Genomic DNA, 24,425 nt, shown 5'->3' with positions numbered 1-24,425 from the left:
TCTCATGAAGCTTCATCTGGTTATGCCCCAAAACTGTTAATTCAACAAGTTAAAAAACTCGAGGAGATTATAATATATCACAAGTTGTTTTTCCGTCGTTTGCTTCGAACCTGTGATGATGTTACACGTGCCATAATTTTTATGATATGCAGTTAAAACGCATTTATTTAAAGATCACAGATGGTCGTCATTCTGGATGAGAAGCACCTGCCCGCTAAAGTCATCAAGTGAGCTTCCTTTACATTTGCTCTACAAATCATTATTTTCATTCTTAAATAATTACGATATTCGTAATAAAAACCAACTTCCAGCTCACCGAAGTACATCCAAACAGCGAAGATAGGACTTATATTGCCCAGAATAATAACATCGGGTACTGTAACAAGAAGATCCGTTGAACCAACCTGGCTCACTGCAAGCAATGCTTACGTATGTATCTGTATATTTTTATTTGTACTTGGATGTCCGTCTGTGTATGTTTATGCGTGCACATGTGTGTTTGTATGTGTGTGTATGTATGTTTCAAGTATATGTTTATGTGTGTTTCTTTTAGTTAAAAAACAACATCGCTGAGGACCATGATGATAAACTACAAACTAAAAGCAGACTATGTTTATGTATGTCTATATGTTCAGCAAACAAAGCCTAGAATATGTCTATGTATGTCTGAAATAATCTTATTGTGAATAAATATGTATTCTTGATATAATGCTATCAAATTTTTACAAAAATTTCACTAAATCAGAATACAGTAAAAAAATTAATCGTAAGAATTTTATTATTTTATATAAGTTTCGTTTAAAACAACGGATCTATTTTTGTACTTAATGCTCGTCTTGTTAAAAATTTGCATCCCTGATTCAATCTGTTTGTTACTTTTTTTAATATGTGTTTTGTGCTGATCCCTGCGATCGCTAATGTAATGGTAAGACTTCTTCTTTTTCTATTTGCCTGGTACTATGCATCTTAGTTTTTGAAACTAAAAATTACCTTAGTTCTTTTAAATTGTTAAATTTAGGAAGTTTTGTCCATTACAGAGGTATTTATTGTTTCGGACCAGAATGTTTTTGAGTTTTTCAAGTTGTCTACTGCAGTGAGACATACATACCATTCAGAGCTGTAATGACCAACTATTGTTATACAAATGTGATTTTTGATTTGCCTTCCTTATTAATTGAAAAGCCCGACCGGATAGGAAGTGAACTGAAGTGCATGGTTCAGTCTCCACCCGGCTACTGCTTCGTCGGAGCTGACGTCGATTCGCAGGAATTATGGATTGCAGCTCTCATGGGCGATTCTCTTTTTGTAGGATTGCACGGTGTGAACTATTTATGTTTTTTAACATACCTCATTATGAACTAAACACGATAATTTTTGCAACTTTGAAATCACAAAATCATCAAAATCGTATTTAACGTATTTTGAAATTATTTGAAATTTATTTGTCCTGGTTATGACATTAAACTGACCCTCACTGCCTTGTGAGTGATGTTGGATCATCAAAGGCTAGGCCCACCGCTTATAACTGTGGTTGCGTAAGGAAGGGCGTCCTGCGTAAAAATTAGCCAAATAAATTATTTATGATGATAGAAGTGACAATGGCCCTCAGTATCCGGCAGAATGGCGTCGAGGGGTATTTCGGTTTCATCATAGGTAGCCAAACGGCAACCCCCGATCTCGGGGAAAATGTCGTCTAAACGTGTGTTGTTGTTGTTGTTGTTGAAATTTCGGAAAATGAATTAAATTATGATTTTAAATCGTTTTAATTGAAATCTTATCCTATGCTGGGTTCTATAAGGGTAAGATTTTTAAAAAATCTCGAAGGAGTGGATTTTTGCAGTTCAATATTCCTCTTTAGCAGGTGGAAAAACTAATGAATTAAAAATAAGAATAAAAATTGTAAGAGAATTGAACTATTGTAGAAAATGAACTTACAGCTGATAATATTTATAATCTTTAGCATCATCTTTTACTAAATTTATTTATTAAAAGTTTTAGTTTTTTTTTAATAAAATTTCTATTCGTACCATGAGGTTGAGTATAAATGATCACTAATTTAATATATTTTCAAGCAAATAAAGTTTAAGTGTTATAGTTCATTTGAATCAATTCTTAATCTCAATTTCATGTTTTTTAATAATTGGCAACGAAATTTTGAAAATTTTTCTTTTCTACACCAAATCGATCTATCTCAGTCCTATCGACAGACTGGACAGATATTAAAATGTGATTCAAGTATTTTCATTTTTGTTGGGCTTCATTCGAATTTCACGCCCCGCCGATCCTAACCACTTCCACATGTCAAACATGGCCGAATATCGACCTGAGCCTTCACTCGCTGGTCTCCTTCCTGGCCGGCAGCCGCCACTCTACAATGGCGGACTCTTTCATGGTTTGAAAACACGTGTCGGGAGGAAGCTTGTTCGCGCCCTACTTGCTGACAAGAGACTCCGGTCTCGTCGTCGGTCATCAAGTCTTCATTCAAGGTTCATTGTTTTAGGAAAATTAATCGAGCAATGCCAAATTATGGTATTTTTATTTTTTATTAAATAAAAAGAAAACAATAAAATTAAACCTCTGTTTATATCAAATATATATGCAGAACAATAATGAAATGGAATGAGTTTTTATTCAACAACTCCAAACAAATGAAATTTGTTAGGATGTTTATAAAAAAAACGACAAGTTTATCGAGCCCGACAACTTGTCAACAAAGTTAATAATTTGACTTATCATTTTTATAATCCAAACTTTCGCTAGTTGAATATCATCATTATCCGTTTTAAATACTTTAGTAAATAACATGTAAGGCACAAACGCAGGGCGTTGACATATCGTAAAAATACGTTCTCGAAAAAGAAAGTTTGTAAAGAAAAATCTCCAAAATTTTTAAATTTATGAAAAAATCATAACGAACGCATAATTTCATAGTAAATGTGGTTTAAATAAAATGTATTTATTATTTTATAATTATTTATTTTAAAAAAACATTAATAATTTTTTATGAAATTTTGGGTGGGCAAACCGGTTTTCTAGGGGGGGAGGCAATGCTCACCCTGGCCCCCCTGTCTACGGCCCTGGGTAGACATGTTGAGTAAATGGAAAAACGGTAGATGGTGATAATAAATTTCTAGAAAGCATTTTTACTGCTCCTTCATGAATTAAAATATTGGTTTAGTGCTGTATTTATAAGTTGAAGCCCGTACTAAATGGCAATAATTTACATATGGTAAGCATAAAGAATTCAACGTACGATCTTTGGTAGGTTGATAGAGTTTGTATTTGTTGATTGAACCTAAACCTCAGGTCTGATCTATGAACATTTCTAGGAATTGGCAGATTTTAGTTTCACTTCTAATTATGCATTGTAACATTGCAACTGCAGGCTGCACAGCTTTTGGTTGGATGACTCTGCAGGGAAGCAAGATTAATGGGACTGATTTGCATAGCAGAACTGCCAACATGTTAGGCCTCGATAGGGAGCATGCCAAGGTTTGTTTCTCTGCATGTATGAATACATGCAAGTTTGTATGTGTGTTCGTTTGTGTGGTTTGTGTATGTTTTAATGTATCTTTGTGTTTTATATTTATATAAACTGTTATTCAGTTTTTGATTCTTCAATGTTTTTAAATGTTTTCATATTCGAAAGATTTTCAACTACGGACGAATATATGGAGCCGGACAGAGGTTTGCCGAGAGAATGTTGCTGAAGTTCAACTCGAAGCTGTCCAAGAAGGAAGCTCACATCAAGGCGAAGAACATGTTCTTGTCAACGAAGGGGAGGAAGATGTAGGCAGTCATGTGATGTTGTCGTCGTTACATTCTGTTTATTTAGTATTCCTAATACACCGTTATTCTTAATAATCGTATTATTATCATACTACATTCATTCAAAGCTTAAATCGGTTTGCATTTTTGATATTTTCAAAATATATTTGATGCAAATTATTTATATGTAAAACATTTACTTAAGTAGTTATAATTATATGAAATAACAGAAATGTTTCAGAAGAGCTTGGAGGTAAAAGAATATGGCATGGTGGAAGGTAGACATGTTCATTATAAATCCTTCCAATACTAGTTCACATAATTTCGTGACGTTATCGTATTTTTTGTATTGGTGTTGTTATAATAGTAAATAAAGAGTTCACGATCACATTTGCACATTTTTTGTTAATCAGTGAGTCTCACATGTTCAACAAGTTGGAACAAATAGCGAACGACATGAAGCCACAAACTCCAGTGTTGGGCGCTCGCATGAGCTCCGCGTTGGAAGCCACAGTTGTTAACAACGACGTTAGTGAGTTATTATGCTTCTTTCTGTTTTATGGTTGTGTCTTATTAATTGAATAAGTTTTTTGTTGTTGAATTTTTTAATTCGTAACGCATTTGTCACAGTTTATGACCAGTCGTGTGAACTGGGTCGTCCAGAGCTCCGCTGTCGACTATCTACACTTGATGCTGGTCTGCATGAGGTGGCTGTTCAGTGAATTCCACATCAGAGGAAAGTTCTGCATAAGTATCCACGACGAGGTGAGATATTTGGTGTGTGAGGAGGACAAGTACAGAGCCGCTCTGGCACTTCAAATTACCAACCTCCTCACTCGCTCCATGTTTGCTTACAAACTTCAGTTTTGCGATCTCCCGCAGGTACGTGTACAAATTTGATTTCATTAACTTATATGCGCATATCTTCGCCTATTTTATAAAATTTTTAAAAATATTTCAAGTCGGTGGCATTTTTCAGTTCCGTGGAGATAGACAAGTGCCTGAGAAAGGACTGCAAGAACGATTGCATTACCCCTTCCAATCCACGAGGCCTTCAAAACGAATACAACATTTCTAAAGGTCTTCTTCCATCGACTTATTCATTACTTCTTTACTTCTTTTTTGGCAAAACATTAACGATATTGAACATTTTTTCAGGTGAATCGCTCACTATTAAAGACGTACTGGAGAAGACTAATGGACAGTTATGTAAATAGATAAAATTTTATATAGCTTTGTATCGTGTATTTAAAATAAATTTGTTTCAGAGACAGTGGCTGTTGATGACCGTTTTCAATCAAATTTTATTTTCTTGTTGAAGCATCTTGTATAAAAGCAGTATATTTAAATCAGATTTTAAATTTTTTTGTTGGAGGCTAGAACGATTGAAAATCGAAATTTATATTAAGTTAATTAACGTTCCTTGCCCCAGATGATTTTGTTATTTTTGGAGCCTTTGTGCATCTGCAGGCTTGGGCTGGGTCTACGGGACACCGGGAAATTTCCGGTGACTGCCGACTGCCAAAAAAGTTATATTTTTAGTTTTAGCTGAGATTACCTTGGATTGCTTCAAATAAGATGTCAATCTGAAAGCAAAATCATTTCATAAAAAGTCTCAATATTTATATAAAAGCTTCCGACGTCAATGGTTATAACTAGGGCTGTAACAGATTTGACTTTCAAATCCCAGCCAAAGCCTATTTTAGCCGAATTTACGAACAGCCGATGCGCAAGCCGGATTTGTGTATTGGTTACATTTTATTCTATAACTTGTGACTATGACTTCATTAGCTTTGCTGTTACATTCCTAACAATAAAGAATAACCTAATAAATTAATTTTAAATTATTATATATAATATAATTCTTAATACTATTATATACGAACCCTTTATTTGTTTTTTTATTAATATGCTTACATATCATTCTATTCTATACTTATAGTCAAACATTCGTGCCACAAAGTTAGATTATCTACACCACACGACATGCATACGTATTTCGATTGCACGCGCAGGCACCGCATTTTACACGAATAGCGTTTGTTAGTTTTCAATTTTGAACTGACAGCATTCGAACCTGGCTATCGCGTAATAAAAGTGCGAAGCATGACACTTTTGCCGACTGACTCATCTTAAAACTTCGTTATATTACATCTCTATCAAAACCTAATAAGTTAATTTATAATCAATACGAGTCGAATTAATACCTTCTCATCGATTTCTGCTGATCCATTATATGCAAGGAAAACAAATATACATTAAAAGGCAAGGTTGTTAATACCGAAGCACCGGTAAATCGTCGATACTTTTTTGGTGTCGGTATCTTTATCGCCGATCATTCTAAATGGGGTTGTGCAACGGTTATCGTCGATGTTGTCAATATTCGATACCAGTACTTTTAAATGGAATGGAAAAACTCGCAAACCATAATTGTGTACACTGTTGTTCATTTTTGATTGAATAAAATTATTATGTAAGCGAACAGTTAAAACGGCACGTTTTGCAGTTTTCCATGGCAGCGTTTATTTTCCTGTTTTTTTTAATGGCGATGAATAGTTGTCTATTTGTTCCTGAAGAATTTTTATAAAGTTTTTAAATTTCGCTTTAAAAAGTATCGCTAAAAGAATCGGGGTCGATGTTTTGAAATCTAATGTTAGTACCAGTGGTTGTTTTTGGTATCGCAGATCTTTCAAAAGTGTCGTCAAAAACCCTGTTAAAACGTAAGCAAGTAGTGTTGTATCAATGTTGGATTCCGGTCCGATAGCTTAATGAAGTACACATTATATGCCAATTACCATTTACGATGATCAAAGAACTTGAACAACTTTATTTTGAAAGTGTCATACATTTTTTTTATAAAAAACAAATTGCTAATTTAATGTTAACAAAGCTGAACGTTAAAAAGTGCAAATTGTTTGCAAAAGAAGTGAATTACCTGTGACATGTCATCTTCCAATAGAGTGAGAACAGGTCCAAATAAAGTAGAAATGGTAAAAAATTGGCCAACACCGAATGATAAAATGATTTACACAGTTTCCTTAGATTAGCTACACACTACCGACGTTTGTAAAGGATTTCGCAAAAGTTGCACAACCACTACATCAACTCACGGAAAACGAGCAAGCGTTTAATTGGAATGAATTGTGTGAAGCATCTTTTGAACGACTAAAAATGGAATTATGTAGAGCTCTTTTGTTAGCATATCCAATCCGAGGTTAATCATTTGTGCTAGATACGGACGCAAGTAACTGTAGAATTGGAGCGGTTTTGTCACAACAGGTTGATAGAGAAGAAAATGTTTTGGCCAATTACAGTAGAAGTCTTACAAAACCTGAACGTAACTACCGCGTGACAAGAAAAGGGTTGCTAGCGATAGTCATGGCAACAAAAAATTTCCACAAGTATCTCTACGGACAAAAATTTCTTCTTCGAACGGATCATGCAGCGTTAAAGTGGTTGCTCAATTTCAAAGATCCAGAAGGACAGGTGGCACGATGGTTGGAACGATTACAAATGTACGACTTCAAAATTATGCACCATAAAGAAACTTTCACAACAATGCTGATGCTTTTTCTCGTCGACCTTATTTATCAGGTTGCAAATACTGCAGTCGAAAAAGAAAAAGTACAAACAGAAGATGTACGAAAAATTACGATAACGACAGATAAAGGGTGGCCACCGAAAAAAATGGCAAAACATATCTGGGTTCGGTTCGTCGTTAAGAAGCTTTTGGGCTTAGTGGGACTTTTTGCATTTGGAAGAGGGGTTTCTTAAACAAAAATGGGAACCAACAGATGGATCGAAACATCATATGCAGATTGTGTTACCTAGGAATAAAATCGCCAAAATTCTTAAAGAAATGCATGGTGACTCATCAAGAGGACATCTTGGAGTTAATGAGACACTTGACAGAATACGTGAGAAATTCTACTGGGTTAACGCTCGAGAAGATGTGGAAAGTTGGTGTTGAAAATGTTAAAGGTTCCAAAAAGAGGTTACGTGAAAAAATACAAATTTATAATGTTGGTGTGCCCTTCGAAAGAAATTGCTATCGACATTGCCGTACAATTTCCTGAATCAAATGATGGAAACCGTTACATTCTGGTTGTAACGGACTATTTTAGCAAGTGGCCCGAAGTGTATCCGATACCAAATCAGATCTGGAGGCTTGTAACGTCACTGAAGAGATTGTAATGAACTGGATCAGTCGGTACGGTGTTCCCATGAAGCTGCATTCAGACCAAGGTTGATACTTTGAGTCGCAACTGTTCAGTGAAATGTGTTAATTACTGGGTATAAAGAAGACAAGAACAACTCCTCTCTACCCTCTGCCGGATGGGATGGTGGAACGCTGCAACAAAACATTAATCGAACATTTGGCCAAGGTAGCATATGGAAGTGCCATCTACAAAACTACTGGGAAGACTCCCTCAAAAATTCTTTTTGGAAGTATAATAAGAACCCCAGCTGATATGAAATATGGCGTACCGCCCGAGACACCACAATTAATATCAGATTTTAGAGACAATCTCCGTCAGCGGTTAAACAGCATCCACAAATACACGCGCGTGAAGTTGAAAAAAAATAGCTAAGCAACCAGGACCCGAAACGATCAAAAGGAAAACACTGCTGGATTTAACGCCAACGATTTGGTATGGCTGTATAACCCTCATCGGAAAAAAAGACAATCTCCAAAGCTTCAATTAGATATGGAAGGACCTTGTCAGATCATAACCCGATTGAACGACATCGTTTGCAGAATTCAAGAGTATCGGAAGCTGCGGCAAGAATGAAGATTGTTCATTTGGACAGACTGGATCCATTCTATGCAGACTGTGCAACGAACTCTGTTTGGGACGAACAGAACTGAAAGGGGTTTAATGTTATAACCAACACAAATATATTCACTGAGGCGCTAGTGTCGCTACGAACGTATACATTTCGAGAAGGAACTAGAACCTTCTGACAGCGAAATATCTAGAACGTTCGAGAAGCGTCGTTAAGACGGGTATATAAAAACATGCGAGATATAAAATGGTTGTTGTTGAATATTTGACATTGGAAAGCGATTGATTGTTAGTGTTGAAAGCGACTCTGCGTCGTATTTTTAATGTATTTGCGATATAAACGTTAGTGAATTGTTATTCGGAAAGCTATAGTTTCCGAACATTAGTTTGATAGTTTGTGAACATTAACTTTTATTAACGATTAATTATTAACATTGATTATCGATTTGTAAATAAAACGAAAGTTTAAAAGTTTTATTGTGTAGCTATTTTCCACCGGAGATAAAACGAACTCGTCATCGATCGGCCAGTTATAACAATATATACGAGTTCATAAAATGGTTCAAAACTGTATCAACTGTATCAATGTATTAAGCAAAATAGACAAAAAATTTTATTCTATCTTTCAGTCGATACAAATTTTTCGAAACTTGCAAACTTTGGACTAAAAAATATCTCGACATTGAAGTGTAGACCATGGATATATATAATATATTAAATTCATGGTGTAGACTGTTAAAAAAAATTATAGCCCACAAACCATTTGGTTACCACCCTTTTATACTCACAATTTAAATTTTTTCTGTTACAGAAATGGCTAATTAAAATTGCAACATTTCGATCATATTTTTTCACTAATTACTAAGATGGAGACAAACAAAAGTCGCGCCGAATATGTTAAATATTTGCTTTCAAATTAGCATGGGAAATGGTAACATTTGCAGATGCCAGTTGAAGGGAACGCATCGAATGTTGTTGATCTTTTTTACGTCGCCGACATCATCATCAGTAACATTTTGTTCTACATCGTTAACGCTTTCAATAATTTTTTTCAAGTTCAGTCCGTATTATGTTTAAGACCAGTCTGTCAACGTTTAAAAAAAGTAAGCAGATAGTTGTCATTACCAGGATGTCGAAGTCAGATAAAAATGTATCCGACTTCGAGTCCCAGTCCTTGATAACAAATTTTCCGGCTCCATGTTCTGATTTCGACTAAATTTTTCAACTTTTGCTCTAAGATTTTTTTAAAATACTTTAGTAAATAAAAGACATTCAAAAACATTTGAAATCAGTCAATGTATCTATTTGTAACTCTCAGAAAAAATATTTTATATGTTTGAAAATATTTTATATGTCTGTGGCTGTAACAAAAATATAACACTTTTACGTGTTTTCATTATCGATGATTCCTCTGTTTCTAAATATATTGTTAGGAAGATTCCAATTGCCAAAAAACTTTAGTGAAAAAAATTGAAAAAACGAACTACAAACATATTAACGCCAAACATTCGGTAGAATTTATAGAATATTGTAATATATATATATATATATATATATATATATATATATATATATATATATATATATATATATATATATATATAATTAAATTTTGAATTTATATGTCGCTAATTATAATTTTTTCTCATCAGCGCTCTTAATTGTATGGATAACATGTTGAAAGCAAAGCCATCATCGGTGGAAATCACTAGGAGTTACCAAATAGGCATGTCCTTAGACGTTTTCTAAACTCAGTTAATGATAATAATAACCCAGATATAGGTAAATCGGTAGGTAGTCTATTCCAAAAAATAGAGACAGCAACTGCAAAATCTCTATCTGTGTTTTCAGATTCCGATCTCTAACATACAGCATGTTTGAACCAGCAGACCTTTGACGCCCATGTGATGCTATAAATGAAACTCTAATACATTTATCTTCTGAATATTTCGAAGCTAAACCATTCAAACTTTTAAATACCATTACACCTTACTTGAACATGATTCTTTGTTTAACACACTCCTTTAGAATTGGTGATGCACGATCAAATTTTAATTTGCGGCATATCATTCAAGCGGCCTGGTTCTGAACCATCTAAAGTTTAAACAACAGTTTATCAGCTATACTATATAGAAGACTGTTACAATAATCCAATCTAGAGTCGATGAAAGCATGTACTAATAATGTCATTGTATCTCTATCTACCGATTTTGTGACGTGACGTAACTGACGTAATTGGAACGTACATTTTTGGAACATACATCTTTAACCAATAGATTGACTTGTGGACTCATTGTCATACGAAAGTCCATCACAATTCCCAAATTGGTGACCGTTTTATTAAAACTCATACTGATGTTAATCGATGAAGGTTCAACCGCTGACGTTTGTTGCCACGTACCAGCCAACATGAACTGAGTCTTAGTCTGATTCAACTTTAGCCTATATTGACCCAGCCACTAGCCGACATTTTTTTGTCAGTTTCTCTAATACGGTAGGCAAAATGAAACAAAAATCTGCATATCATTGCGTAGCCATAGCAATAATAACCACGTTTATTTACTAAATCCAGTATCTCTGCAACGTACAAATTAAAAATAATCGGTCCAAGAACAGATCCTTGAAGCGCCCCTAACCTAAGTTTAATTGGTTCCGAGAGACCATCTGAGTAAGAAATCTGCTGAGCCCGACTAATAATGATTCGAGCCACATTAACGCAATCTTATTTAAACCATATTTCAGTCTATCCAACAGGATTTTATGATTCACAGTATCGAATACCGAACTTGTGTTCAAGAATGTCAACAAAGTTACTTTTTGTTCATTAACTGCTGAATTAACATAAGAAAATATATCCGATAGAGCTGTTTCGGTCGAATGAAACCTTTATACCCACATTAGTTCAAAGGCCAAATACCATTTTTAATTATAAGATTGTTCATATATATATATATATATATATACATATATATATATATATACATATATATATATATATATATATATATATATATATATTTGTTATGTTTAAGGCTTTTACTTACTGGAAGACATTTCGTGCATACGAAATAGTAATTACGCGTACATTCGATTTTTATATGAAGTGTACAGACGCACGTTGCGTATCTTATGCATGATCGTGTGGCACCATAGATAATAAACTCATCATATATCGTGCATATCACGTCACATATATCATATATATGAATATATCATATCTGTGTACGGAACTAATGTTTAAAAACGAAATTAATGCAGTCGTGGATTTGTCAGAATTGAATTTCATTTTGTTTGGTGTCATTAAGAAGAGTTCGATAAACTAAGAACGGCAGTTTTTTTTTGTATCTAACGGCATTGCAGCTCTCATAATGCTGCTATAATATGCTTTGTTTGTACATATATGAATAAATGATTTCTTCTTTCTATTTTCTCCCAATTTTTTCAGTTTTTTTTATTTGTCTGTAGTTTTGTACATAGGCTGAAAATTAAGTGTGATGGATGTTGAAGATTAATTAGTATTAAAGAGACAAAGAATAACATTTAAAAATTTTTAATTTTGTTTTGTGAAAACAAATAACAACAATTATTTATTAAAATTTTTTTTTAATTTGAGAGCCATCAACAACAAAATAAATGCAGTTCATGCGAATAGGCGAAAATCTACGCATGACACACATGTGATAAGCGAGTCTTTGCTTTCGAACCAAGTAACTGCAACATCAGAACTTGACGTCAAAACCATTACACCATCTTGCCATTGCCATCCAAAGCAATTTGTATCTTTTATGGTGGCAGAGGGAACATAAAATAATTGTGAATCAAATTAATAGTAAGAATGTACACTTTTAAAAAAGCGAGATTGTTTAACACATTTAAAAATTGTTAACTATAAATCTCTAACTTATTTCTGTGGAATGGTGCATTGAGAATGCCCTGATGAATTAATTATATTTTAGTAAATTTAAAAACAGTATAATAAATAGCATAAATTTGGTTAAATTCAGTTTATAGAATTAGATCAAGTTACGTAATAAGCATGCTCAAAAAATTGCTCATTGAATTTAGCGTTTGATTGTCATTTGCTACAGACACTTAGGAATTTTAAAAAAGCAAATGATATTTTATGTTCAGCAGACGATGTTTTATGTTCAGCAGATGATGTTTTGTGTTTAGCAGACGATGTTTTATGTTCAGCAGATGATGTTTTAAAGACCCTACACACGATCAGCTTTTTGCAAAGGTCAGAGCGGCGCAAACAAAAAACGTGCGAAATGGCTTGAACAATTTTGTGTACACATGCCATAAACTTTCATTCCGTTTTTTACAGTCTTGTTTGAAAACAGATTTTTGACGCATATAAAATTTTTTAGTTCTTTTCTGAAACATCTACGTCTTTTGTTAATTTTTTAATAGCCAAATCTCTATCTGCATTTGGTTCTAATTTTTAAATTTTTTCTGTTATAATATCATAAGCCTTAGTTTTCATGTTTATATCAAAGTATAGGGACCGTTATTTAATCAAACAACAAGAATGTGGTGTTAGAACAAATTTAAAACTGTGCTATTTAACCGTACATACACGATCAGCATACATACACGATCGTTCAAGACTTCATGCAAAGCCAAATTTCAGAATCAATCCGATTTTGCTCAAACCAGAGCTGCGCAGTCAAAACAGTGTAAAAAGTGATCGTGTGTAAAGCCCCTCATATTCTGCGGGTATTGTTTTCTGTTTAGAAACAGATGATTTATGTTCAGCAGATAATGTTTTATGTTCCGCAGATGATGTTTTATGTTCAGCAGATGATGTTTTTATGTTCAGAAAATGACGCTTTATGTTCAGCATTTTACAGTTATTACTTATAAAGAAAGGACACAAAATAACATAACATGCAAAACGATAGTTTCTACTAAATAAATTAACATATTGTTATAATACTCGTTGTCGTAACCGATTTACGATGCGACGGGTTCAAATCCTCGATTGAATAAAATATTCCAAACCGTTATTAAACTTTATTTACAGAAGAAATCAACTATTATTAGTTATTAAACTATTTACAGAAGAAATCAACTAATCGTTTATTTCCAGTAAATTCAAACTAACGCAACAATTAACTTTTAAATCGTTCAAAATCTATCGCTATGACAACGTCAACAAACAAATCAAATATCGCTTTAAATAATTCACCGAATCGCTATTCACAAAATCACGAATTTCACTAATCATGAATATCACTAATCACGAATATCACTAATCACGAATATCACTAATCACGAATATCACTAATCACGAATCTTCCTGCGACGTGCGCTTATATACTCTTCGCAAGCGTCGTTTTTAGATTCTTCCAGATGGTCCGATTCTAGCATACTCAAGAATGCTCCAGTCACTAGAACATTCCAGAATACACTAGAATCTAGTGCGTTCGGTAGCACGGTTATAACATTACCCCCTTCTTAGTTCTGTTCGTCCCGAACAGCTGTCGTTCCGGTGTCCGCATGGTACGGAGCCAGTCTATCCAAATGAACGATCTTCATTCTTGCTCTCGGCTTCCGATATTCCTGAATACGGTAGACGACGTCATTCAAGCGGGTGATGACTTGATAAGGTCCTTCCCACCCTCGCTGGAGCTTTGGAGAACGTCCTTTCTTTCGCTGTGGGTTGTACAGCCAAACTAACTCGTCGACAGCAAAACCGCCACTGCTTCCTTTTAAGTCGTATCTGGTTTTGGCCGCCTCCGTGTTTTTCATAATTTTAAGGCGTACGTAACGGTGGATATGGTTTAATCGCTGTCAAAGATTATCCACGTATTCTGTAAAATCAGCAATCAACGCCTCGGCTTTTAGACGGTCTTCTTGATACAAATTGAGTTCATCCAGTAGATTTTTGGTAAGTTCTTTGAGTCTACCTTTGTCAGTTGGTAGAACCTTTTCCTGTTGCTCCACATCTAATGATTTCACCAAATTTATTGATTGGCAATTATCTATTTCTTCGCTTTTTTTAATTTTAATAGTGTGTTTAGCGGTATTCATTATTCTGACAGGAATAAGACCATTTTTGTTCGCTTCTACCAGGCATTTTCCAATGACCGCGTTCTGTACATTTGTTGTTGAGGTTGGCTCCATCAAATAGAACTGGTGGCCCCCAGGATCGCAATTCAACTTGCTCCATACGATGTTTTCAGATGATTGCGGTAGTTCTAAGTCACAATCGACTGTCACTCGAATACATTTTTCGTCGTTATCCCCCATTATCACTTCTGTATTTCTCCATCTAAGAATGCGTTTTTCTAAGTCAATTTTGAACCCATATTTTGTCAGAAAGTCGACACCTATTATGCATTCGTCGATGGTATCCGCGACTAAGAATGAACCTTCGAATAAGTAGCTGAACAGTACGGAGAATCTTTCCATAGACTGGTGCTGTTCCTCCGGTAGCTGTTCGAAGGATGTATTTGTTAGAAGTCTCTTTCTTCAGATTGGGTACCAAATCAGATCTTTAAATCGATTTTGTTGCTCCGGTGTCGACTGTAATTACACATTCTCGTTGATCAACTTTTCCGTTCAGCCATAGGTCGTTTCGATTTCGATGTAGTCCGGAAACGTTAATTACGGTACTGGGAGCGTCAATTCTACTAGCCAACCTCTGCCCCACAAAGTTGGCTCTTATTAGTTTTCCGCCCCTTCGTTAGAAGGGGCCGATCGTGATACAGGATCATCTTCTCTTCTTTTGCGCCATCTTGTCGCGCAATTTCGGCAGTAGTTATCTTTTAGGCGGTGTTTACAATCACGACGTAGATGGCCTTTTTCACCACAAATCCAGAATTGGGGTACACCATGCTGTTGGGGTTCGCGTTTTACAACCACCTTCTGGCAAGAGCATTCTTCATGTACTTGGCGTAGACGTACGTCACTTTTTGATGCTTGCTTTGCCGATTCAAAAGTGAGACTGTGTCGTTTATCTGACAAGAGAAGGGATTGTTTGAGTTCCGAATCACGAAGGGCTTTGATAAACGTATCCAGGGCAGTTTCGTCTCTATGCTCGGGGTCTGATGTCGGATACGACAGCAATGTCAACCGTTCGATATCTTGTGCCAGCTGCTGAATGGATTCACCAGATCGTTGCGTTCTGTTTCTAAGTTGAGACCGATAAATCTGTTTCATGTGTTCTTCACCATAACGTAAATCCAACGCGCTAACCAGAACTTCATAGTTGAAGTGGTTCTCCGCCGGAATCGTCTGAAGAACCTCTGCTGCTGAACCTCGCAGGGCCAGTATCAGTGCTGTTGCTCGTTCTTTTCCGTTCCAACAGTTACTAGTTGCCGCTGCTTCGAACTGGGTTTTATAAACGTTCCAAGACATCTCTCCGTCAAATGCTGGTACCTTCAAAGTTCTTCCGGATGCGTGATCTAACGGCATGGCCATTTTTTTGGATTGCTCCAAATCTCGCTTCAATTTGTTTATCTTGTGATCTACCTCAACGGTCTGACGATCAAGTTTCTGCTCGATCATTTCTATTCTTGTTAACTGTTCTTCAATCTGTTCTGCCACTTCCAATTTTACGTGTTTTAGCTGGTCCTTGATCTGTTTTAACTCCTCTGTCCGTCGTTCGGACTGTTCCTTAATCTGTTGTTTTAACTCTTCTGTCTGTCGTTCGGACTGTTCTTTGATCTGTTTCATTTCAGTTGACATACTAAGCAGAAGTTCCATCATTTTAGCGGTTGTAAACGTGCCTGTGCTAATTTCATTGTCTTCGTCAGCACCATCAAACTTGAATTCGTCTGGGTTCTTACCTTCGTCAATGAGAGCTTCTCTCAGACGTGCTACTAGTACTTCTTTGTTGCCACTTGTGACAAGGCTTCGTTTCTGTAGTTCTTCTCGTAGCTGAACTACGTTCAAACCACACAGTTTTGACATCGTGTTCTTTTTCTACGAGTAGTAATTCGCTGGTCGAAGATCCCACTTCTGACACCAATGTTATAATACTCGCTGTCGTAACCGATTTACGATGCGACGGGTTCAAATCCTCGATTGAATAAAATATTCCAAGCAGTTATTAAACTTTATTTACAGAAGAAATCAACTATTATTAGTTATTAAACTTTATTTACAGAAGAAATCAACTAATCGTTTATTTCCAGTAAATTCAAACTAACGCAACAATTAACTTTTAAATAGTTCAAAATCTATCGCTTTGACAACGTCAACAAACAAATCAAATATCGCTTTAAATAATTCACCGAATCGCTATTCACAAAATCACGAATTTCACTAATCACGAATATCACTAATCACGAATATCACTAATCACGAATATCACTAATCACGAATATCACTAATCACGAATATCACTAATCACGAATATCACTAATCACGAATCTTCCTGCGACGTGCGCTTATATACTCTTCGCAAGCGTCGTTTCTAGATTCTTCCAGATGGTCCGATTCTAGCATACTCAAGAATGCTCCAGTCACTAGAACATTCCAGAATACGCTAGAATCTAGTGCGTTCGGTAGCACGGTTATAACAATATGAACTACAATAAGTTTTTGTGGGGCGACAGCACCGAATTTCCCTTACCTAACAACGCCCACTAATTCAAACAACTTGCATTTTTATTTTCATATTTTGTTTAACTAGAAGACATCTAAAAGTAACTGCAACAATACAATCTGAATATAAAGTCAAATTTTTAATTTTTCCATAACCACAACACGATCGTCATCATTACTACGTAGTTATTACATCAGTTATATGTCATCATTAAAACCGTCCTTGCTAACAAGGCACCGGTGAAAAGAGCAACGTGTTTTTAACTTAATTGTCAAACGTTTTACCTGACGGTGCTGCCTTGCAAAGATTTTGCCAAAAGCCATTTCAAAAAATATTATTAACTCCAACTTCAAAACCGTTTTGAAACATTTATAAATTTTCGAACCTTGTACGACATTCTAAAAAAATAAATTATCCCTTATATTTTAAAATTTTTTTACACATTTTAGATTTTTTTTTAAAAACGCAACAGGAAGTGTTGCGCATTTTAAGGTGTAAATGCGTATTTACCACACACACAACACGCACACATACGTGCAAAAGTCTTCCACACACAATACACAGGGTTCACAAATGAACGCGTAGTACGCACACATAACACACACACGTCTTACACATACATACACACGTCTCATACATACATACACACACGCCTCACTTATATATATATATATATACACACACACGTTTTCTTACACATACACACAAAACACACACGCACCTCACACATGCACACACACAGAGGAGGTCTACAATACAAGGCTACAACTGTGCAACGCTTCCACGCAGCTGCTTACATACGTATTGATACGAATGAATAGAATTAAAATGCACCAACCAAGACCAGTAAGCAATCTCCGTCAATGTTTTCTTATGCGAGATATCATATGAAGTGTATTGTGTGGTTTATTTTTGTGTTTTGTTGAAAATAACAATCAACACGAATACGTTGCAGCCATGATTACAATTTAACTTTTCAAAACTTTTATTAAACTATCGAACTTAACCAGGTTCGTAATGGGAAATAAACTGAAAAAGTTTAATCCGATTTCGCAACATGAAACGGATAAAAGCCAACCCGAATATGAAAACGTCGACGATCAATCAAACAAAGTTTGTAAATATTAAATATTTTACATTTAAAACAAAAGAAGTCGTTAATCAAATAAAATTATAGTTGAATATTAATTAATGAAAAACCTCTAACCTGGCATACACATCGACGATTACAGAATTTGACTACTAATAAAAAAGATTAAAAAAATCATAGCAGGTGGGTGCAAGCAGCAACCCTGTTGAGGACGATGCGGTGGGTCCAGTGAAGAGGGCGCCGAGGAGAGGAGCGGTCAGCGCGGAGGTCTACACCGAGGAAGATGCCGCCTCATACGTTAAAAAGGTTTTCTTCTATCCTCACATGCGCAGACAATATTTTTCATTCCGTTGTTAAATGATCACGAAGGTCGTCCCAAAAGACGAAACGACCACAGCCGCTCTCTACAAATCAATCGCTAAAAATGTTCTATTTTCACATTTGGACGAACAAGAAAAAAGGTAAACTTTAATAACGTTTAAACAAATTTGTTGTTAAACATGTTGCTATCCTGCAAGTATTGCTGTGGACAAGAACACCAGTATTCAACTTCATGAATAAATAAACTTATTTCACTAACTGTTAGTGATTAACACAATGTCTAATCTTTTGGCAACAAAAAAAAATTTTTAGTCTACTTTTGGAAAATGGCTCCAGTGTTGACTTCAAAATAATTAATTGCGAAAGAAATCTGTTTCAACAAAACCAGCTAACAAAATGTGAACAAATGTTTAATTGAATAATTGAACCAGATCTTTCGATAATTTTTTCAGAGATATTTTTGATGCAATGTTTCCACGTGTATGTGAACCTGGGGAAATCATCATCAAACAAGGTTAATTCGATTTCTTCAGTGAATGTTTATGAAATTTTATTATTTCAACATTAATTAAGTTTTTTATTATTAAATTAAATGAATAAATGAATTAATATATTATATAATTTTATCAATTAATTAGTATATTATATAATTAAATATATTATCGTTTTTAACAAATGACGAGACGCGTGTTTTGATACAAGAAAAAGCACAATTAAAATTAAATGAAATTAATTAAAATTAAATCAATTAAAAACACATTTCTAAAAATACTTGAAGATCTACATCACTTTCTTCTTTTAAAAGTTTGAAACATTTAAAAACATAAGTAGACTAAGAAAAAAGATATACCTACTTTTAATCAAACAATGGTTTCGTCAGCAGCAATTGTACCTACTACAATGGTGCCTTATATAGATTTCACCCTCTTGCTTTTCAAAATCTTAAATTAAATAAAATTGAAGTGAAATGTTTTTAAATGCATCAAATAAACTGGCCCCAAATTTTTTTGCAACTTATAACACCATTCTCCTGCATAACCATTTTTACTACTGTGATCTGTCTGTCTTCTTTATTAGCATGCTGTTCGTTTTTGTTGTTTCATCATCCCCATCATGTAAATAATCTTAATCAGCAACCGTGGCTTAAGCAAAAAGTAAATCAGTTCAACGTATGCCGTCGTCTTGACTGTTTTGTCTTTGTCACTCAAATATAAGCACATTTTTTAAAAAAACTAGCTTTTTTTAGGTTTTTTTTTAGAAATTTTAGGTTTTAAGGTTTTTAAAAAATTCAAAAAAAAATTTTATAAATAATTTTTTTTATCCAATTTTGGTTATTGAAATATGAATGTTTGACAGAAAAATTTTTCTTTTTTAACATTTTATATTAAATTTAAGCATGTACTTTTCTTAACATTAAATTTGTTAAAATAAGAATATAAATTTTTCAATTAAGTTTAGTGAATCAAGGGATGTATACTTTTGATCACTTCATAAATTCTAATAATTTATAAAAACCTTAAAAACTTAAGAAAAAAATATAAAAAACCTAAATCTTTGACAGCTCTCTCCCGTCATATATGCAATGTAAATTGCACTATATATATATATATATATATATATATATATATATATATTAAGGTGAATCGAAATGTATAAAATATTAAGTTGGAGATCCTGTACATGTCTAAAAAGTTGCTTTTTGATGTACTCGTTTGGAAAAACCTCACTTTATATTTTATGGACAGTGGCTACAGGTCCCAACTCCGACTAGAAAAACTACATAAATACCCAATGTTAGTGTAACGTATTGCAATGTATTACAAATTAAAAAGAATGTAAACTGTAACGAATCAATGTTAAACAGGAACAATACAAAGTTGTTTAACCTAACTGTTAATAAAATCTTTCTTGCTGTCTGTTTTTGGTATCTCTAATCTGGATTTCTTACTCTGTAACACCATGCCATGACGGGACTTTCTCCCATAAACTTTACAGCTGGCAGCGCTAACGTCTTTAATTGTTCTCTCTACTGCCTGTGAATGACATGGAACATCGGGCAGTAGTATTGGATGTGTGTAAGTAAGTTGATCATTTGAAAGGTGTGATAGCATCGGAGGAGACGTAACATTACTCTGGTCCTAGTCAATCATGTTAATGAACGATGTCGCAGCCAGATGTAATGTTATATTCTTCTTATCAAAGACGTGAACCGGTATGTTACTATTAGTCTGCTTCTCTTTTGCTCTTATTATTTGTTCTACTGAAAAACGAACCACAGCTTGATCTAAAGCATCAAGTTCCCGAAACAACTGAATTAAGTAAAAGAAATTGTTAGCACCATTTCGGCAAGAAGAATTTGATTTAATTTTGAACCAAGAGGGTCCGTAAAAGTTCAAAATGAAATGCGTTACTCTTCTGAGAGGTTCAGATGCTACTTCTCTAGACATATAGAGACGCAAAATCCTGTTGGCTTTCGTCAACCATCGAGCATGACTTATATTTCCAGGTAAACTCTTCTCGAGGAAATCAATATCTGTAGAAGCCTGACGTCCACGCTGTACTGCTAGACATGCTTTCAAAAACTACAGTTGGTCTGTGCTAAGATCCTTCTTGACAGCTTCATCACAATCAGTCACCTTACCTGTAATTGGCAAATAATTAACGACAGGCAATTCATTTGGATCATATTCTAGAGCTGAGCTAATTGTACCTGTCGATGTGGAAGGTCCTGTAGTTCGAGCAAAATCCACGCCTGCCAAAAACCTTCTAAATGGCAGCTCGTTACAGTGTGAAAGGCATACCAACTACTGTAATGGCCTACCTAAGTTCTCCTCCAGTTAAATGAAGTGATTTATCTACAGTCTAGACTATAGCCTACTGTATTATACATCTATATTAGCCTACTTGAATTTTACTATAGATCTATTATTGCAAAGAAGAAAATAAAATTACAAAATAATATATTAGATATTTTGCTTTTTTCTAAAAAATCCAGCACATGGTTTGTTGTTAATGTTGGTGACGTCACATGCAAATAACGTTATAAAATTTACTCCATTTCTTTTTTAGCACTTGTAGTTAGGTGCTAAGCCATTTGCCAATGCATTTTAGTCAATGATTTATAGTTGGTACGTATTTAGATTGTACCAAGGAAATGGTTAAAATACACCAAATAAGGTAAGACTTTAATCAAAAGTTGGGACCCCTAAACGTTTCATAAAAAATTTTTAAATATTATTTTCATACTGTACTGATGCCAAGACAACTTTTTGTTCATGTACAGGAAAGATAAAAAAATTCGACCCACCCTAATATATATATATATATATATATATATATATATATATATATTTATTAGCTGTCCTCTAAAGTCTAAGTGCAATTCAGTTGCCCCGGTAACGTGCAGCCGAATAGGGATAGGCTTTTCAAAGACCTATATATTATTTATATTTCAAGTTTCCATCCCCAGAACATTTTCGTCCGAATTTCTTTCACGTGCACAATAAAAATCAATAAATGGGACAAAATTTATTACGCAGGTGATGATGGCGACAATTTTTACGTCATCGATCAAGGAGAAGTCGAAGTAAGGGTTATCGTTATACTAATATATCTCAATATATAATACTATAAAATTTCATATATATATATGTGTGTGTGTGTGTGTGTGTGTGTGTGTGTGTGTGTGTGTGTGTATAATCGTGACTTTGTTTGTGTTGTAACATTAATAATAAAAATAATGTCATATAAATAAAATACACGTGAATCCAAGCATCAGACACTTTGGCACGTGATGGGCGAAGATTCCCTAACATTCGAGCCATTATCACCGCATTAACACACCACACGACGTACACATTTACAAAAAACTCGTCATACGTTCGATGCACGCGATGATCTTTAATTTGGCGCAGACATTATTTGATCCAGGTCATAGCTTTTTTTATTGTCCGAACTAACTTGCAAAAACAGTTAATTTGGTACATTTTAAAGTACTAATGAACTTATATGATTATCTTTGTACTAAAAAAATAAATAATTCAAATTTGTAAAAAGATTTTTGTGAACGAAACATACGTTGGATCGTTGAGTGAGGGTGCTAGTTTTGGTGAACTAGCTCTAATCTATGGAACGCCAAGAGCAGCTACTATAAAAGTACTTTTTTAGTTAAAACACAAATTTTTGATATATAAAATCATCTAATACAATTCGTTTGAATAAAATTTTTATAATTATTACCAACCAGGCAAAAAACTCAGTTCAGCTCTGGGGTATTGATCGAAATAGTTACAGAAGAATTTTAATGGTTATAATTAATCCTTAATTGAATGCTCCAGTTTGTATTAATTATTTTTTGTACATCATGTTATTGATGAAAATTTTCAGGGTAGCATCATTCGTAAAAGGAAACAGCACAAAGAGTTCCTCAGTAAAATCCCAATGCTAGGTAACTTACAAAAGTTCATTCTGCTTCTGTCTTTGCAATAAACATTTGATTCATAGTTACATATTCTATTGAAAAACGTTTCAGCCAATTTGGATGAGTGGGAGATACTAACAGTAGCCGATGCTTTGGAGCCCATCTCATTTCAGGAAAACGAAATAATTATCAAACAAGGTGACGCTGGAGATGATTTCTACATCATAGTTGAAGTCAGTTCGTTTTCTATACCCATGGTGTCAGTTTGATATTTATTTCTTTTGTTATTTCAAGGGTGAAGCTAAGGTCCTTCAGAAGAAAGAAGGATCCGACGAACAAGTTGAAGTGGGAAAACTTGGACCGTCCGATTATTTTGGTATTACTTGCTAATCATTTACTCATAATGGAAATAATCACTTTATTAAAACGTTTTTTACGCAGAACAAATAAGAATAGTTTTGGTTTTATTAGATTAATATCACCATGAAAGTAAATTATCTATTTGATTGTTGTTACAGGAGAAATTGCCCTGCTCCTGTCACAACCACGTGCTGCAACGGTCATGGCAACAAGCAACTTGAAATGTGTTAAGTTGGATAGACCACGCTTCGAACGGGTATTAGGACCGTGTTCTGACATTTTAAAAAGAAATATCGAAACATATAAAAATTATTCCCAGCTGATAAATAAAACATAAATTGGTCTGTTAAAAAAGTAACTTTTTATTTTCTAAAGATGTTGTGTAAGTATGTGGTGATGTGATGTAAAAAAATGTACTGGTTCAGGTATAATATCATTTTAATAATTTATTTTTTTGTATAAATTATAAATATTGTTGCAAGGATCATTTAAACACTTGCCCTCGACAAATAAACTATTTGGCAAACATATTTTGAATGTAAATTCTAATCAGTGTTGTAGGATATTAGTGTTATTTAATGTTATCAAATGGCATTGGACTAAACGAGAAACTAAGCTGTTTTATCAAGCTTTATTCAATTTTTATGATGAACTATGTTTACTGTGCGTTTGTCTGTGGCATCATATAATCTTACTTCCATCTTGTCTCGCTAATCAAATCTGCTGTACCCCTGTTGCTTACTAACTGCAATAATACAGAAATTTATAAGCAAGAACAATTTTATTTTATATCAGATTTTCAAATAAATTTTTTCCATTTTTAATAACATTTTTAAATTTAGTTTTTTCAATTGTTTATTTGGTAAACAAATTTTACTCGTCCATCGTCTAGTTCAACTAAATATTCGTAACATTCAATATTTACATATATCAATTCAATGTTCTTAACAACCTGTAATTTGTACGTAATTACTATTATTCTTCGTTCATGGTATTGTAGCGAAATAAATAGTCTAAATGTGCTGGAGTAGTGAATTCTAATAAATGAAGATAGAAAAAACATTATGATAAACATTCTACGTGATACAATGTTTAATAACTCATTAAACATTGTATCTTGAA

At 34.2% G+C, this 24,425-nt stretch overlaps 4 protein-coding genes across 4 annotated transcripts in view; 2 read left to right on the top strand and 2 right to left on the bottom strand.

The window, feature by feature from the left end:
- Positions 1-4,846, top strand: part of HELRODRAFT_192623 (hypothetical protein) — a gene marked incomplete at both ends in the record, with an annotated part of 5,460 nt that extends 614 nt beyond the window's left edge. The window contains 9 exons of the mRNA XM_009023365.1: positions 174-227; positions 312-429; positions 1,183-1,318; positions 3,386-3,492; positions 3,650-3,789; positions 3,999-4,046; positions 4,182-4,296; positions 4,399-4,650; positions 4,731-4,846. Coding sequence (XP_009021613.1) covers positions 174-227; positions 312-429; positions 1,183-1,318; positions 3,386-3,492; positions 3,650-3,789; positions 3,999-4,046; positions 4,182-4,296; positions 4,399-4,650; positions 4,731-4,844 — 1,084 coding nt within the window. The remainder of the gene's footprint in view (positions 1-173; positions 228-311; positions 430-1,182; positions 1,319-3,385; positions 3,493-3,649; positions 3,790-3,998; positions 4,047-4,181; positions 4,297-4,398; positions 4,651-4,730) is intronic.
- Positions 4,847-5,181: 335 nt separating this feature from the next.
- HELRODRAFT_176006 (hypothetical protein) lies at positions 5,182-6,218 on the bottom strand (the record flags this gene model as incomplete). The annotated part of the gene is made up of 3 exons (XM_009023364.1): positions 5,182-5,286; positions 5,489-5,575; positions 6,075-6,218. The coding sequence occupies 3 exons, from the start codon at positions 6,216-6,218 to the stop codon at positions 5,182-5,184; spliced, it is 336 nt and encodes a 111-aa protein (XP_009021612.1).
- Positions 6,219-16,325: 10,107 nt separating this feature from the next.
- On the bottom strand, positions 16,326-16,475 carry HELRODRAFT_83297 (hypothetical protein; the record flags this gene model as incomplete). The annotated part of the gene is made up of 1 exon (XM_009023363.1): positions 16,326-16,475. A coding segment is annotated over one exon (150 nt), but the record flags the coding sequence as incomplete, so codon positions are not given.
- A 1,474-nt stretch (positions 16,476-17,949) lies between these two features.
- On the top strand, positions 17,950-24,425 carry HELRODRAFT_185774 (hypothetical protein). The gene is made up of 11 exons (XM_009023362.1): positions 17,950-18,225; positions 18,383-18,508; positions 18,572-18,663; positions 18,976-19,037; positions 22,063-22,109; positions 22,580-22,678; positions 22,770-22,829; positions 22,910-22,970; positions 23,055-23,176; positions 23,238-23,319; positions 23,462-24,425. The coding sequence occupies exons 1-11, from the start codon at positions 18,130-18,132 to the stop codon at positions 23,638-23,640; spliced, it is 1,026 nt and encodes a 341-aa protein (XP_009021610.1). The 5' UTR covers positions 17,950-18,129; the 3' UTR covers positions 23,641-24,425.

This window comes from Helobdella robusta, assembly GCF_000326865.2.
Source record: "Helobdella robusta unplaced genomic scaffold HELROscaffold_36, whole genome shotgun sequence".
Taxonomy (NCBI): domain Eukaryota; kingdom Metazoa; phylum Annelida; class Clitellata; order Rhynchobdellida; family Glossiphoniidae; genus Helobdella; species Helobdella robusta.
This window is presented reverse-complemented; position numbering and strand designations above follow the sequence as displayed.